Raw genomic sequence first — 16,651 nt, 5'->3', positions numbered from 1 at the left:
TTCTTGCCTCGAGATCGCCCCATCAAGTGAGACAAATCCAGTTTTGCAGGCTTCTTTTTCCTTAGCTTCGCCTCCGCAATGGAGTTCTCCATATCCAGCATTCTTTCCGCTTTTGACGGTAGTCCTTTCGCCATAGCTGAAGCTGACGTCTGCTGGGATATGGCGAGGGGTTGCTTAGTCTTGTCATACCAAGAATGAAGTGTCGAAGAAGACTGTCGTTTCCGGAGAATGCTAGTCATGTCAGACATATCCTCGTCATACTCATCGGTAGGCGCTCCATTGACTCTGAATTGCCGCGGCACGATCTCGGACTCATCTCCCCATTCCCGCATTCCACGATCATGTCTCACAGGAGAGCCATGGCCATGGCCGTGGCTCGGCTGCGCCTGAGATGTCTCAGGAGCGCCAGGTGCCGCCAGGTTGACCTTTGAGCTGGAGAAATTGTCCCATTGCTGAGGAGCGTCGATGTTGAGAGCTGACGATCCGAGAATCTTTTGAGCTTTGCTCATGGGCGGTGCGGTGACGGTCACCTTTGGAGGCTGCTTCTTGCGGCCTGGGAATGCAAACTTGCCCATGATTCCGGCGACGTCTCTCGGTTATGTCCTGTCTTCCGTCGCCAGATTGAATATTATCCCCCGGTGGGGATTCTCTCGTCAACGCAAGGTCAACTGTCTTTCGCCCAACATGTGGGAGAAGAGCGGTGTCGTTGGAGAGTTAACTGGGAGTTTGATAATTTGCTGCCAGGGAGGCGGTTCGTGGGTTCTAAATATTATCGCGGTAGATAGCAATCCCGGAATACATTAGTCGTCGATCGCAACCGATTTGCCGATGGGACGCTGCTAGATAATATTAAGAAGTCGCCTCGTCTTTTGGTGTTTTCCAGACTAGTCTTATTGGCGTGCCATATCGAGCCAGGGATTCGTTATGGTATATTCGATCTGCCGTGCGATATCAATCTCGCTTTGCTGCGTATCTTCCCCTCACAGAGTTCCCGCTAAATGGAACGAACGACCGTTAACGATATTGAATAACAGTATAGGAGGGGGAAAGAGTTGGAGGGGATCAGAGGAATAAGAAGACGTCGAGATGAATAGGGACGGTGAATGTAGGTGGGTTCAGCAGACTTGGATCTGGCTTGACATGGGTATTATGGGGGTGTAAGAGTTGCAGAGGCGTGCGCTAAGAGGGGGAGGGTGTGAGATGATGATCAAGAAGAGCCTGAAGAGTGAAGACTTTCTCTCTGTCTTTAATTCAATCCCCGGTCGCAATCTGCTTAGACCCCCGCCCGAGCGAGCGATCACAACCTGGAAAGACTCTCCACCAGCACGCGAGAGGGCAAATGAGAGAGATCTAACCGACCTGATTGAGCCTCCACTGTCCGTCTTGTCCGTCTTGTCAGGTGGAAGAAAGAGCATGAACTGAGGAGTGCGTCGACAACAGGGGTTGACTTGGCACGAGAGAATCGTAATAATAGTATCACAAGAAGATCAGAGCAAAAGAGAAAGAATGGCTTGTTAGGTATTACCGTAACCCATAACTACAGCTTCTGGTGGCGCGAATACGTACAAACAAAATGCAAATCACCCTCAAATATGTACTCCTTCTCCGTCCAATTCACCCATTCAGAGAGGTCCAGTGTCAGCTAAAGCATAAACACCACCTGCAAATAGTGGCCAGCTAGAGCCAAACCCGGCCAAGACCCCCGCCATCATTTGCTCAATACAAAGTCAAAAAGTCAAAAGAGAGTCATGGCTTTTCCCCCAAAGGCTCACGGGATTGGGTAGGTCTTCCCAAAGAATGACTAGCGGTGTTGTATGGAGCTGAGGTCAGTCGCTGGAGACTCAATTTACGAATAGCAATTTGGCTCCGACTCCCCTATAGCGCGGCACGTATAAGGGACCTTGTTATTATCATCATCTGTGCCTTGCAGAGAAGCCTTCCATTGCTGTTCGATCTTTCCGATCCCCTTAACCACCCCGTCCAATCAAGTTCCCCAGTGAAGGCCTGAATTGGTTATTTGCACCCACAGAGTGGCACAGAGTGGTAGCCTTGGCTACAATTACCGCCGGCAATTCATTCTGCCGTTTTCATCTGTAATTCAACTCGACTCAACCAACTCATCTCATCTTTCCCTTCTGCATTCAAACAGAAAATGGACAAGGATTTACCGTTTGGACTGCTAGATTGTGCCGAATGGTGGTGACGGTGGTGAGCCAAACGCTCCCCTCCCTTTCATGTCCAGGGGTCCCCCCGTGAGAGAACACAAGCTCCAGAGACGGCGTGAGGCCAGCGCGGGTCCATCGGGCACGCTATGAAAGACCGTGCTAAGTTAGCCATGCCCTGGCTTCTGGGAAGAATGGGAGAAAAAAAGAAATGGACCCTTGCAGTAGAGAATCTGCTCCCCGCTGCTCCCCCTACGCTGAACAAGCAGGGCGCTGAAGACTGTTGAGGCCGCTGAAGATGTCTTAAAGTCCGCTGTAATAACCAGGGCTCGTGTTGTTCTATTGGACGAACAAGTCCTGCTTCATTCAGCTACTGCAGCGCATTGTCTGAGCGCAGGCCGTCCAACGGTCAAGGTTCATCAGTTATTGAAGCTTGAGCTGTGATGAAGTGGCGGTGCAGTGCGGAAAGGAAGCAAGAAAGAGAAGGGGAAAAAATCCAGGAACAAGAAGCAAGAAGCCAGAAGCAGAAGAAGAACTGATCCCATACCAAGACTGGTTAATCAGGGGATCTAACCAATCCAATCGTGGCTGTCCAACTTTGCTTCTTCTCAGATCCGGTGACGATCTCCTTCCTCTTGTCGTTCATCACCCCTTGTTTAACATTAGATCCTTGCAGAAATTCTCATCAACTAGAAAAGGAAGCCTGGGAGAAAAGGCGAATTCACTTTCTGCAGGTACAATTGAGTTCAAAAGCTTGATTCACATGTTAACTCAAAGCCGAAGACCATCCCATGAGGTAAGTTTTTTTTTGCTTGTGAGCTCCGAGCTCCCCCTGTGCCTTGTGTTCTACCTGAAGCGTTCGGTTGGTGGTGGGAGCGGAAGCGATGGAAGGGATGGCATGCATATGACTAACTATGACTATCCGTACCTATGACGGAGCACAGGGAGGGATGTGATTGAATTCACTAGCGAGGTCCGTGGCACTGACTGGTGGATATTTGCTTGACGAGATGCTTGCGTGCTCTTGTTATGGAGGCCTTGGCCCAGCTATCACGAGGTCCCCCAGATCTTCCTCTTTGGGGTGATCAACGTAGCTGTCAATCTCGGCTGGGCTGTAAGGATATTATGATTGAGTAATTGTCAATCCACACGTTCGGGTTCCAGCTCACCACCAGGTGTTGTCCATCTTCAAATCTTGTGATATTGAATGTTATCAGATGATTCAGGCCGTGCACATTTGACGGTTTGGTTTCACGAATGTTCCAAACGCATTCCACATAGAGCAAATAGCTACCATTTTATCTTGCTAGCTGTTCTAGTTCTTGGTTCATGCTTCCACATGTTTGCCTTCAGTTCGGCTCCCGAAATACAAAGACACATCGGTGCGCCGTGCTTCACATAGTGCGGCACGGGAATGTCATCCGGAGCCTCACAGCCTCCCCTTTTCACGTTTACGATAGAACATCTCTATGGAGTTTTTTTTTTTTTTTGTTTATATCATCCCTTCCAAATCTCCATAGCAATACATTTCAACTGTAGATCTCTTTACACGATACTACCTCATCTAGGTCCATGCTTCTCGGTTGCGCATCAGCGGAGATGGCGGCTACAGTCTACTAATGAAAATCCTCGTCTTGTTCAGCTCAAAGTTGAGCATCATTAATCGTCAGCAATTAATTCTACGTGGCCTAGCTTGGCTGAGCCAAGGGATTTTCTCAATCCTTGGTGTCAATCAGCCGAATCTCGTCGGGTAACGCACCTACACCTCTATCCAATGTAACGAAAACAGTGGACAAACCTCAAAGAAGAAGAGCAAGACTCCATTGTCTATCAGAGACTGGAATCTTGGCCGGTTTATTGCCTGCTAGAAACACAACCAACACCAGCGCTAAATTAACGACGGAGGTTTTCCCTTCAGAGGCGGATAGCTCACAGACCAGTAGCTTCTCCCTTTTTTCTTCTCTGCTACTGAAAGCTAAGCTATCGTGAGATTCTTCTTCGTATCCCAAGCTTTTTTTGCCCCTGGGCTTACAGCACAACATGACTCGTTTTTCTGACTTCTCACAGCATTGCCGGCGTCATACCGGAAATTTCCCTAGCGGTGGAGGCGGTCTTGTCCATCGTGATTTATCACAATGCAATGAGCTTCATCATTCATTTGATGACCAAACGTAATCATCAGCCTCCCAGCACAGCACAGTTATCAATTAGCCTGTCGCCTGTCATGATGCTGGTAAGGCAGAGAGCCAGGGTGTTATATCCCAGACTCCCTCATGGTCCGTCTACCAAGATTCACAGTCCGTTCATTCTCTACCTTGGACAAGTGATGCTCTTCCTTCGTTCTTTTCGCCAGGCCTGATGTGGTGAACAACAGTTCGTCCACCGAAATGCCACTTTCAGCCACCCCATGCTGTAAACCCGCAGCTAGCGACTCATGCAGGTCAAGACTATTGACTGAGCAATCAAAAGCCGGGGCATACTATTCTGTCTTGATGTTGATTATCGTTCGATTCTGTATATTGCCAATAAATCATTAAATGAGGTGTGATACAAACGCATTCACAATTCTTCGGCGTCCGTTTGTTCTACATTCAACCTCTGACGTCTATTCCCATCCTCATCATCAAGCGATATCCCATATCGGGCCCTACCGTTCCGAAAAGACCGGCCCCTGAAACGCGGGAGCAGCAAGGACCTTGTTTCCTTCGGCCAACTCCTACTGTTAACAAACGGTCTCCCCGAATAAATAAGCAGATCGTCTGGTTATTTTTCTTATTCTGGTGGGTTTCAGGTTATAACTTTCGCCTTTTTGCCTCTTCTCTCACAGCCTTGTCCTTGTGAGCAAGAAATCGATATATATCACATGAAACATCATCCCGGTGTTTGATAGCTCCAGTGTTTTCCTATTTTTGCTTCTTAGGCTATCTGTGCTTCGAACGAATAATTGGAGCTGCGAGATTCCTTGATTAATTACTGCACCGTCTTTGCATTGAGCCTACTGCTGCTGAAGGATCTGTGATATTCGGATATATAGGATCCCGAGATAAATGGAGCTGGTTGAGGCTGCATCAAACAAAGCTGACAACTTGATGGAGTCATATAAATTGCTTTTTTGTTTCTCTGCTGCGTCAATTGCAACGTCTCTCCACATGTTAGAGCCAACTGTTCATGGTGTTTGTGAGATATCAAATGCTGTCAAATGCCGAATTATCTATCCGTTCGTTGAGTCCGTTTACAGTCTGCATTTCGCCGTTACACGGCCAATGGGACACTTGCATGCATTCACCTCTCTTATTCCATGGAGTCCGGTATGTAGTATTGGAACATTGTTTGGTTTCGTTTATGCGTCAACCAGTTTTCGTCCCATGTTTGCTTTTTTGCAATGGGTCGATTCGATCTTCGCTTGCCTTCTCGCAAAGCCAACCAGTTCCGGAAGGGCATCTTTATGTTTCTGATAGCGATACCCCCAACCCTCAAAGAAAGTCTGTGACAACGAATGATAGTATATGATACAGTGAAGAATCGATGTGGTCAGTTGTGCAGTCTGTAGAAGTCAGCAGCATGTTGGAAGTTCAGAGACCTCGCTGAGGTGCAGGGTAGGCAGAAAGGTCATGGTAATCTCTCGCATACATCCAAAACGGGTTTGCCGGTGCACTCATTTCCATTACTCTTGATTTCGATATCTCAAATGTTGTGGGCGCTTTTGGATTATGGTTTACTGCTCTTGTGCGAATGTCTTGATGCTAGAAGGCTCTTCTGGTTCAATACCTTGGTGGATTCTGTTTTGGTGGTTGCCATGATTTCTGCAAGTCAGGCCACCAATAAATACCTTCTTCCAATATGTACATGATTAAGAAGACTGATTTTATGAGAATAAACAGTTCACGAATTTACCCCGACTATAAATGCAGAAAGCAGAAGAAGTTTCTGAGTTTGTCAAGTCACTGTAACCACTGTCCTGATATCGATTTGAGCAGCTTGGTAGATAACTACACCATGTTGACAAGCGGCCAAAAAGAGACCTGGGAGAATTTCTCTCAAGTACATTAATTATTGAGGCTAAATTGTTCTTGTTGGAATAGTTCGGGTATCTTGCCTATGGCCAGGTGCGGCTCTTGTCAAAGCTTCAATTGTATAGACACTGGCACTCGAACTAGTGCCGACAACTTAAACACCAGAAAGATGTCGTACAGACAGAAGCCTGAGGGCTGGAGCACATTGTTCGAGGACAGAGCCAGCTCAAATACGAAATCACATCACCGACTGAAGGACGGAATATAACTTAAATGAACATGTATTTGGAGTATTACTGCCAGCTATATCCTGGATGACTATCACGACATCTGCGCAGTTTCGAGCTATATCGTTCCCGATTACCACATACGCTCCCAGCACCTCTTCCAGAAAGGCATGGCAGCAAGCTCACGCTTGTAGTTCTCCTCAATACCACCCTCCTCCCAGTGCTTGCACTCCTCGTCAACCTCTTTCTTGCCACTGACAAGATCGGCTGTCTCAGGGTTGACAAACTTGGTCTTCTTGAGGACCTTCCAGGCAACAAACAGAATAGCAGCATAAGCGTGGCAGAAGTAGCTGGTGACGAAACCCTGAGTGTTCCAAGGCTCGAACTTGTCGAAACCGATAAAGAGGAGGGCAGTGACACCGAGGAAGAGACCGACGTAGGCAGCCCAGGGGTTGAAAGGAGCGATGTAGTGCAGGGTAGACTTGTCCATGCCCTGAGCGTTGCGAGCGCGGAACCAACCGATGAAGACAACGATCATCATGGTGTAGGTGGCGATAAGACCGGTGGTGGTGAGGTCGACGAACCAGAAGAAGACGGTAACGGAGGACTCGCCAGCGACGAGGAAGGTGATGCAGCTGATGACGCTGACAGTGAGGACGCAGTACATGGGAACACCAGCCTTGTTACACTTCATGAGGAAAGCAGGGGCCTGGCCATCGCGAGCAAGACCGTAGAGGGTTCGAGAAGAAGAGTAGAGGTAGGCGTTTCCACAAGAGAGACCGGAAGTGAGGATGAGGAAGTTGATCAAGCTGGGGAGACCGTGGATACCAAGGTTCTCAACTGCAAGTCTGTTAGTATCGTGTTTGTCTGTTTGAAGAGAAAATGTGACTTACTGCCAATGACCCAGGGGGAAGCGGCAGCACCAGCGGCGCTGTTCTCAATAGCACCGAGCAGACGCTTGTCATCAGAAGAGCAGATGATACCAACAGCCAATACACCAAGAACGTAGAAACCAACAAGTCGGTAGAAGATGAGCTTGGCGACTCGGGGAATAGTTCGTCGAGGGTTGGCGATCTCACCGGAGGACAGAGAGATCATATCGGGACCAGCAATGGTGAAACCAGCGTAGAGAACAACCTTCCACCAGCCACAGAATTTACCAAGATCTCCCTCAGCGTGGTAGGGCTGCATAGCCTTGCCGCCCTTCCAGTATCGGAATCCATATGCGTCGCCCTTAGGGTTGCCACCGCACATGGTGATGAGAGTGATGAAGAGGAGACCGAAGAGGAGGATAACCTTGAGAGAAGCCATGATGAATTCAGCCTCACCATAGTACCTGAGAAAGCATGTTAGGAATGTCCTTATTTGAAGCTTAGTGATTTGCACTTACTTAACAGCAACAACGTTGAGCAGGACGCAAACGACCATGGCCATCGCAACCCAAGCAGCAGGATTGATGTCAGGAACCCAATATTGCATCAGTGTTGCTACAGCACTGTATTCGACACAAACAAGCATAAGACCAGCGTAGAAATAAGTCCATCCCATAGCAAATCCTATTCCATATTAGCTGAAATTCTGTACTAATCGTATGCGAATCGTACCAAGTGCAGGGTCGACGAAACGGGCAGCAAGCTCAAAGATGGAACCACGGATAGGAAGATACGAGCACATCTCGGCAACACACAAGTTGCAAGGCCAGACGAAGAAGACACCCCAGATCAAGTAACCGAGAACGACAGACAGAGGACCAGCAGAGGAGAGAACACCACCGATACCAACGAAGAGACCGGTACCGATGGAGCCACCGATGGCCATGAGCTGAACATGTCGAGGGGAGAGACCTCGTACGGTCCGGCCATATTCTCTATCGACGGAGTTGTGATCGATCAAGACACCGGGTGAAGTGTCTGAAACGTTGGGAGCCTCGACGGCTTTTGACTCGGGGTCTTCTTGATAACCCATGGTGAAGGGTAGTTTAACAAAGACGAGATCAGTCTTGAATACTCAATCTCTTACAAGAGTAGGGCTCCTAGTGGAATGGAGATGAGGTTATGGGAGCAATGTCGTGGAGACACAAGCCTGGATATAAGAACAACTAGGGAGGGGGGGGGAGATCGCCCTTTAAGAATCAAGTTGACTGTAACCATGATCAAGATTATGGATCATGACAACCGGCCCGGTTTTCTGTAAGAGGAGCTCATCATGTCGATTAACATGACAAGGAGGCAGAGCTATGGCATTCCTAATACCAGAAAGCTCAAGTTCCCCGATGTTGGACATACGGAGGTGAGAAGGTATGCAGCACTAGGCAAAGCTCTCCACCGCGGTAACGGATATGCTTTTAGGTACAGGGGCATGATAAGCAATGCATTCAACGGCGTGTCAAACACTGCTGATCATCTAAACCAGCAGAGAGGTGAGATCGAGTTCACCTCAACCGGGCCGGTTGTATCGTCTCAAAATGGTAAGTACGGGCGACAGAGTGCCATTATGTGGGGGAATAGCAGAGGAGCCATGACTCGGCCTTTTCAAGCGATTGTGTAGTGTAGGATTTCCGTGTAAGTGATGGCTTGAGGGAGGATTACGGTGGTGTTTGGGGGAGCGCTAGAGGTGCTGCCAAGACAGGCGAGACCAGGTTTAGCGAGAATTGGGGACCGATCCTTGTCTCTTTGGTATGGGGACTGCGGGCAACGGTTATCAGAGTGGTTGTGGATGAGGGGAGGGAGATAGGCAGTTTCACGGCGTGGCCAAGACGGGACAAGAAGGGGGAATCCACCGCGGTTAAAGCTTGGTTGATAGACTGACAGTGATGACTTATGAGTTGATCATATGAAAGAGAGTGTTCTTTGCAATGTGTAAGTTGAAGAGAAAGTCGCTCAATACTAACTAGTCCTCTCTGATAAGCCATGATCATCAAACACAATCGGACTATTCGTACAGTGACATTGGGCTCCTCTTCTCCCATTACAGAGCCCTTCCCTCGAGCTTAGCTCAGTCCCAACGGCTATACCGAGTACCGTTACCCGAGATCATCAGAACATCTCCAACAGCCCAGCTCCAGCGCGCTCCGAAGCAAACACGCAAACACTCCAACACACGCGGCTCCGATGCAAGGTTCTTACCCCAGACAAGTTCAAGGTCAAGTCCATCTCGTACGTAATGAAATACAGCGGCTTTCGTACCACATTTGCTCAGCATCGTGTGGGGAAAGTTCAGGTGCGGTACTCGGTACCGAAAAGGCGGTTACTTGCAGAACAAAGCAAAACTACCGCGCTAGAGAAAGTCTCTTCTGCAGTGGCACGAGGTCAAAGGGAACGAGAGGAGAAATGCGGGGGAAGATGGTAGAAAAATTGCACGCGGTTTTTTCTGCTTGGGTTAACTTAACTTAGGTTAATTTTAAGCATGGGTTTAAGCGTGTATGATCCCGGTCTGGTCGGACTATGGCCGATTTCATTGCGAGTCATTATTACGTGAGTGATATTGTGCCCAATTGATGTGTTCCTTTTCAAGTACAAACGAGAGAGGAGAATTGGAGAAAAGGAAAAGCTTGTCGATTGTAGCTTAGAGGGATATTCCGAACTGACCTGACTTGCTGTCCGTCCTCTGATACAAACCCTGTAAGAAGATGGGTCTCTTGAGTCTGTCTTCTTATCAGTAACACCCCTGACCACGCCTAATTTGGTTGGAGAATGGCAACTCTGGCAGAGATAAGAGAATGGAGAATGCGGAATTGTTCTGTATGCAGTCTAGAGTGAGTCTAATACCAGACCCCAATTCAACCTCTGTATTTCTCCAAATCTGCAGCACATTATTTCTGCGAATGCCTTCACTCAACTCCTACCTAGCTACAGCATTTCCCCAGATCTATCCATCTGTCAAGATCTCTGCTCCCCCGCAAGCTCCAGCAAACAAGGTGAAATCTCTCCAGATAAAAATCTGGAGAATCCTGAGTCCCGGGCTCGCGGGGCCCCACGAATATCGAGTCAGCGAAACGTAATGAAAACAAACTTGGGCACCCAATATCAAGTGGCATCACCGACGTGCCATCTTTTTCTCTCAACGGGCCAGCGGACAGCAATGAAACTGTGGGCACGGAACCACCCGGCCCCTCTTGTATCATTCTCATTTTCGACTTTACGATTGTCTCCGTTTTCAGTACAAAGAGGCTGAAAAAAAGTCTGTTGCTCTCCCGGTTCCTAGCATCGGTACAACATCCCGGTTATTTACATCCTCACGAACTACTGTAAGCCCAGCGCCACAAGACAAGTATAGAACCTTTTCTCATCCTCGTGAATGGGTAGAAATGCCTTCTAGAAGAGAATTGAGACAGACAGGAACCGGCATCTGATGAAGCTAGGGGTGTTTGTGTGTGTGTGGAGAACAAGTGCAATCCTTGTCACGATAACAAAACCTCAAGCCGAAATCGTAGCTGAAAATAAGCTTGAAAACTAACACATGAGCCGTCGGTAGTCTGGCATCAGACTATTTCCTAGTCGTGTTCTCTTACCTATTTCTTCGAGTGAACCGGCCCGGTCGACGAGACTGATTTTTCGGCATCAGACGTCTTCAACATGAGGATCCACCCCCAGATATCAGCTTCATCTTGGCGGTTGATGCCAAGATGATAGGCACAGAAGCTCGTCTGATTACTGTCGATGCTGAATCATGGATACGTATCTAATGTGATCGATTGCTGGGGTGCTGTCGATAGATACTCTCACGATCAATAATTGCCTCTGAAGAAAAAGGAGTATTGAAGAGACATGGCAAGTAGACATGTCGGTATCACAAACTTCACATCAAATTCCTTCTGACCAAATCGCACAAACCAATTGCACAGACGCAACTTTTGATATTTTATTTCCAGTTCACGCTTTCATGTCTTCCCGAACCTGTATCCCATACCCTGCCTTTTCCTCATCAAAAGAAACGCTCCGTATGCCTCAATAACATAAATCAGTCTCAATAAAAGACTCCTTAACTAATGTCAAATGACGCCTGCGCTCCAAGATATGTACCAATGCCAGGAACGTCAACATGATCACCATTACCCGATGCTAGCATTAGCCGGCACCTCCATTGATCCTACTCTACCATGCGGCACATGCATTTAATGCCAATCAATGCCATGCAAGGATCTAAACTGCTACACCTATTCTGGACCCAATGCCCCGGAATCAGGGCTGGTACTCCATCCTTGGGTTGTGGCGTAGTCGTGGCCGTTTGGGTCTCAGCGGTCTAGGTGTGCTCTAAAGATACCGCGTCTTGAGCCACTCTTCGTCTCGCAGCCCTAGATTCAGCCCGTTCTGTGTCCACCATCGTCGAACTGCACTCTGATCTCCTATGCTGTCCTCAAGAGCCTCTTCGATGTTGCACGTCCGGAATTCTACCATCTGCTTTCGACCCTCCATACCCTCGAGCTCTCCATGAGCAAAGTTACGCCACCACTCGAGCACAGCTAAGTGCTTGAATATGGTCGGTGAAACGAGAACCTCGGCGTCAAACACGAGCTTGTCATCTCCTTTCAGCCGTCTCCAGGTTTCTAAGACCTCGACTTGGCCCCAGCGGCTTGCCATCTTGGCGACGCTGTCACCATGAGCAGCAGGGATACCTGAAGCGTCCCACCACCGCAACACATCAGCTTGTCCATGTTGTGTTGCCCATAATAGTGACCGGCCCGGTCGTAGAACGACCTTGTCGTCCTGTGCTGCTGCATCGCGCCACCACTCGAGAACCAAGAGATGTCCATTCCCGCTAGCTTGCTCCAGCGCGGACTCTGTATAACGCATCATCAATCCAGACCGACGCCACCACCAATCTAAAACACGAACATGCCCAAACTTAGAGGCGCCGTCGACAGCTTCTGCGTCATATACATGACGATCTCTGAACCATGCGCTCTGTTTCCAGTAGTCCAGCACATCAGTACGTGGATAATAAGCGGAGGCTTTGGTTGGTAACGTCGTTCCATCAAATGCTTTAAAAAGATCAGGTCGGTTGGCTTCCATATACGCCAACACGTCAATGAGACCGAATTTGATCACTAGTTTAATAACCAGTGCTGATATATCGTGGAATTCTGGTGGAGATTGCGATATCTTCTTACATATCGCCGCGGAGTTGCATGTCAGAACTGTCCACTCGAGCTCGTGCTCGTACACCTTCAACGGATCGTTACGGTCTCTGGGCTGACTTGTCCACGGTGAGGGCATCGGTAGGTTGGTGTACATTCCTAGAGCCTTGGCAAGTTCCCAGTCTCCTGCATAATCGAGGATGATAGTCCAAATTTCCGGCGGTAGCTTGGATTGGACTGTTACGTCCGCATTATCAGTCATTGCCATTCCGGTGGCGACCTCAACATCTCTTCCCAATCCTAGCAAGTCGGCTTGGTTCTTTATAATGCCCAGCACTTCGTTAAAACCGTTCCAGTTAGGTACTCGTTTCGGGTTTGGCGATCCTTCGTAATGCCATAATATCGGCGTCACCACGCGTATCCAATTCCATTTCCGATGCAATTTACTCAAGTGCTTCTTGGTCATTGGGTTTGACCACATATGTGTGCTCATGCCGGGGACCAAGACAATGCTCTTTTGTGTATCCCATCCTCTGAGCACTTCGCCGAGGAATGTATCTGTAACGCCTGCTAGCATCTTTGCGATGCTGTCTGCATCAAGTGGTACGCAGACCATCAGATCTGCCCACTCTACTAGTTCGAATGCTTGTTGCCGATAGAATTCGATATCGTCGGCCCGATCGCCCGCTCCCATAGCCAATCCCCGGTTTTGCATAACAATTATCGTTTGTGTCAATCGCGGGACTACATCGTCGACAATCGCTCGAGCTTCAATCTGTGGATTTTTCGAGAGGCGCACGACGAGCGCTTGCGCCCAGGACGTATCGCGGGGTCCAGTGGCGGCGACGAGAAGGCGGAGTTTTCGGTTGCGGGCCATATCGTGGAGAGACGAGGTAGAAGCAAGAGCGGGACTCAGCCGCGGCGAAAAGGAATGATGGTGTGCCATGCTGGAAGATGGCCCGGATCCAACATGGTTTGCATGAGATAGATGAGGAGGGCAAGCGGTGAAGTTTGAAGGCGAAAGGTTGTGACGGGGCATCAAATCACTGGTTCAACGAGATGCGGGATCACGTGGCGCTTTTCTGTTTGATGCGATGGTCTCGAGAGTACGTAGAGAGGAAGTGGCTGCTCGATTGGAGTGTAATGGTCGGTCGTTCGAATATAAAAATCGTAAGTCGTAAATCAGTCGTCGAGTTGAAGATTGCTTAGTTAAGATCAGTCGTGCGATTTGACAAATGATGCTCTCGGAAGGGTCTGACTGGGGCGACGACTAAAGAAAGAAAGCAACTCGAGTCTGCTCCAGTTTTATCCTGGTAAGGTTCCGGTGCAAGCCGGTAATAGAGGGGGCGAGGGGCAGTTCTTTGTCTTTATAGACGCGGAGTGATAAGAGCTGAGATGACGTCGAATTGATTGTATTGAGGAGTTGAGAGCGTGGAATGGAATTCGGAGAATTGTTCGACTTATTTGAAGCTGTCATTTCTCGTCGAGTTCGAGAGTTATCATGTCATAAATCACATCATAATAATGCCAAAAGATTATACTCTTCCCCAGTTATAACCCCGGCATATTGTTATCGGGACTGGTACAATTTCACCATCAAATATCAAGTCTCTTGTCTTGAATATTTCTTGGACCCCGAGAGCAGCTGACGGTTATGTCTAGTTTTGCTCATCATGACCTCTACACCTTGAGTCCATACACATTTTAGAGTTCAGCCTCTGTAAATCTACTTCGAATTCAGCTCAATCAAAAGCGATGAAGACGACATCAATCACATGACCCAGCACCTTTAGCCTTTTGGCATACAAAGTATTCTAGCTCCCGACTGCTCCACAACTCGACACCCGAAGATGGAAAACTTTGAACCGCATTGTTGACTTTTGATCTTAGTCAGAGGCTATTTGATCTTCCTTCTGGTCCTAACAAACCTCTTCTTCTTTTGTGCATCACGTTCAGCCTATCCCCGGCGTTGATCATCGACCTGAATCACATACCTGAACTTCCCGATCCTGACCGAGGCGTTGCGCTCACGGTTATTTATTCCTCGCCGCCAAAAATTCTTCGCCCCGCTCTTTTCTCTTCCCTTCTTTGACAATGTTGGACCAAATGGCGAACGAAATCAAACTCATCTCGGGGAGCTCCCACCCGGAGATCAGTGCCAAGGTCGCCAGTCGGTATGTTATCATCATTTTGCGCTCCTCCCGCAATCTCTGGCGGTGACGCTGCGCCTGTAACTGAGGGTGCAAGTTGCTGATATATCTCAGACTCGGCATTGATATCGCAAACACTATGAGCTTGAACTACTCCAACCGAGAGACTAGTGTTTCTATCGGAGAGTCTGTTCGTGACGAGGACGTGTTTATTCTTCAGTCTACTGCTCCTGGAGATGTTAACGATGGTCTCATGGAGTTGCTCATCATGATTCATGCTTGTCGAACTGCCTCGGCCAGACGGATCACTGCTGTTATTCCCAGCTTTCCTTATGCGCGACAGGACAAGAAGGACAAATCACGAGCTCCTATCAGTGCTAAGCTGATTGCAAACATGCTCCAGGTTTCTGGTTGCGTACGTGTTTCACTAATATGATGTTTGACAACCTACTGACCATGACTCAGAATCATGTTATCACAATGGATCTTCACGCCTCGCAAATTCAGGGCTTCTTCAACGTCCCCGTGGACAACCTCTACGCTGAACCTTCCGTCCTTCGCTGGATCCGCGAGAACCTCAGTGTCGACAACTGTGTCATCGTTTCTCCCGATGCCGGTGGAGCCAAGCGTGCTACATCTCTTGCTGACCGCCTGAACACCGGTTTCGCTCTCATCCACAAGGAGCGACCCCGACCTAACGTTGTTGGTCGCATGGTTCTTGTCGGCGATGTCAGCGACAAGGTCGCCATTCTTGTTGACGACATGGCCGACACCTGTGGCACTGTAAGTTATGCGTAACCTCTTGTAAGTGACACAATCTAATCTCATTATAGCTCGCCAAGGCTGCTGCCACAGTCAATGAGCACGGCGCCAGGGAGGTGTATGCGATTGTTACTCACGGTATTCTGAGTGGTAAGGCCATCGATACCATTAACAACTCATGCCTCTCTGGTCTCGTTGTCACCAACAGTAAGTAACCCAACATGTGCATCTCAAAGACCTTTGCTAACCTTTCCCAGCTGTTCCTCGTAAGCTTTAAACCCAGTTTTGTGCATGCGCTTGTGCGCGTGTTGCGTGTTCACGCGGTTTGCTAACTTCAATAGTGGGTGACAAGATTGAGCGATGCCCCAAGCTCAAGGTCATTGATGTGTCCGGAACACTTGCTGAGGTATGATACATCGCATCTTGCAGGCGCGTTCTGGTACTGACCAAATACTCAGGCTATTCGACGAACTCATAACGGAGAATCCGTGTCTTACCTCTTCAACAACGTCCCCGTTTAAAGTCCTTAGATACTAGAAAGCAAGGTGAAAAAACAAGGTTATGGAGTTGGTAGGTTTGGTCGTTTCGATGAAGCCGCAGTTGCGAACTAACAGCCAGCAAGCGGCGTCCTTCTATTAGAACTGAGGCTTGGGCCAAGTCGGATTTTCAGTCATTTGGGTAAAACTTCCAAAACCCACAAAAAGAGATTTACTAGACTATATGTTGCACGAATTTGCTAGAAGCTGGATCCTATGTTCAGATGCATGTGCGATATTGGCTCCACGCACATGCAGTTCTGTTCCGCACGAACTTGGATTGACTGCAGGTTTCCTTCTGTTCAACCATTTAGTAGTACGTATGAGTTGAGTTTTAGTATTCAATCGATCCATCGACTTGAATCATGATACTGAGTAAAGAACTTGTAAAGAATCTCAAGATTTAGCTATTGAAGGGTTCTTGCGGGATGCTTTACGAGGCCTGCCAGTGTCTTGGGACAAAGTTACTTTGAAGGCGATAGATACGGCAGGTTATCTGTTTTGACGAGGAAATCCTTTCCTTACAATGAGCCCTGTTTCCATTTGTGGTTATGAGGTCTGTTGGGCTTCTTAGAGATGGTGTTTGATGGAGATGCTTGAACCACCGTTCAAATTGGAGTAGCAGCGAATTTTCAGTACTCGAAAGGTAATTGCACTGTATTGTACAAAATTCCATAGGAGAAGAAAATAGCAAACCATATGAAAATGAACAAGTTCTAACAAGA

General features: G+C 48.3%; 6 protein-coding genes across 7 annotated transcripts; 3 read left to right on the top strand and 3 right to left on the bottom strand.

The window, feature by feature from the left end:
* Positions 1-61: 61 nt before the first annotated feature.
* Positions 62-575, bottom strand: FOXG_19146 (uncharacterized protein; the record flags this gene model as incomplete). Its single annotated transcript, XM_018399328.1, has 2 exons — positions 62-152; positions 190-575. The coding sequence occupies 2 exons, from the start codon at positions 573-575 to the stop codon at positions 62-64; spliced, it is 477 nt and encodes a 158-aa protein (XP_018241507.1).
* A 4,380-nt stretch (positions 576-4,955) lies between these two features.
* FOXG_19145 (uncharacterized protein) lies at positions 4,956-5,645 on the top strand. The gene has a single exon (XM_018399327.1). The coding sequence runs from the start codon at positions 5,210-5,212 to the stop codon at positions 5,615-5,617; it is 408 nt and encodes a 135-aa protein (XP_018241506.1). The 5' UTR covers positions 4,956-5,209; the 3' UTR covers positions 5,618-5,645.
* Positions 5,646-6,389: 744 nt separating this feature from the next.
* FOXG_05941 (uncharacterized protein) lies at positions 6,390-8,730 on the bottom strand. Its single transcript, XM_018384428.1, has 4 exons — positions 8,007-8,730; positions 7,793-7,958; positions 7,296-7,738; positions 6,390-7,242 (listed from the first exon to the last, which is right to left on the bottom strand). Exons 1-4 carry the CDS (start codon positions 8,365-8,367, stop codon positions 6,536-6,538), a joined length of 1,677 nt encoding a protein of 558 aa, XP_018241505.1. The 5' UTR covers positions 8,368-8,730; the 3' UTR covers positions 6,390-6,535.
* On the top strand, positions 8,608-8,909 carry FOXG_19144 (uncharacterized protein; the record flags this gene model as incomplete). The annotated part of the gene is given in 2 exon segments (XM_018399326.1): positions 8,608-8,869; positions 8,887-8,909. The coding sequence occupies 2 exon segments, from the start codon at positions 8,608-8,610 to the stop codon at positions 8,907-8,909; spliced, it is 285 nt and encodes a 94-aa protein (XP_018241504.1).
* A 2,098-nt stretch (positions 8,910-11,007) lies between these two features.
* On the bottom strand, positions 11,008-13,966 carry FOXG_05940 (uncharacterized protein). The gene has a single exon (XM_018384427.1). The coding sequence runs from the start codon at positions 13,515-13,517 to the stop codon at positions 11,655-11,657; it is 1,863 nt and encodes a 620-aa protein (XP_018241503.1). The 5' UTR covers positions 13,518-13,966; the 3' UTR covers positions 11,008-11,654.
* A 29-nt stretch (positions 13,967-13,995) lies between these two features.
* FOXG_05939 (ribose-phosphate pyrophosphokinase 3) lies at positions 13,996-16,651 on the top strand. 2 transcript variants are annotated; one of them, XM_018384426.1, is made up of 8 exons: positions 13,996-14,652; positions 14,743-15,043; positions 15,094-15,411; positions 15,462-15,597; positions 15,648-15,656; positions 15,732-15,796; positions 15,849-15,960; positions 16,013-16,651. In XM_018384426.1, exons 1-7 carry the CDS (start codon positions 14,573-14,575, stop codon positions 15,909-15,911), a joined length of 972 nt encoding a protein of 323 aa, XP_018241502.1. In that variant the 5' UTR covers positions 13,996-14,572; the 3' UTR covers positions 15,912-15,960; positions 16,013-16,651. The 2 variants fall into 2 exon arrangements, with proteins under 2 accessions (XP_018241502.1, XP_018241501.1); XM_018384425.1 differs by having other exon boundaries at positions 15,849-16,651.

The sequence above is a fragment of the Fusarium oxysporum genome, chromosome 2, assembly GCF_000149955.1.
Source record: "Fusarium oxysporum f. sp. lycopersici 4287 chromosome 2, whole genome shotgun sequence".
Lineage (NCBI taxonomy): Eukaryota > Fungi > Ascomycota > Sordariomycetes > Hypocreales > Nectriaceae > Fusarium > Fusarium oxysporum.
The sequence above is the reverse complement of the archived record's forward strand: the minus strand, read 5'-3'. Positions and strand labels throughout refer to the sequence as shown.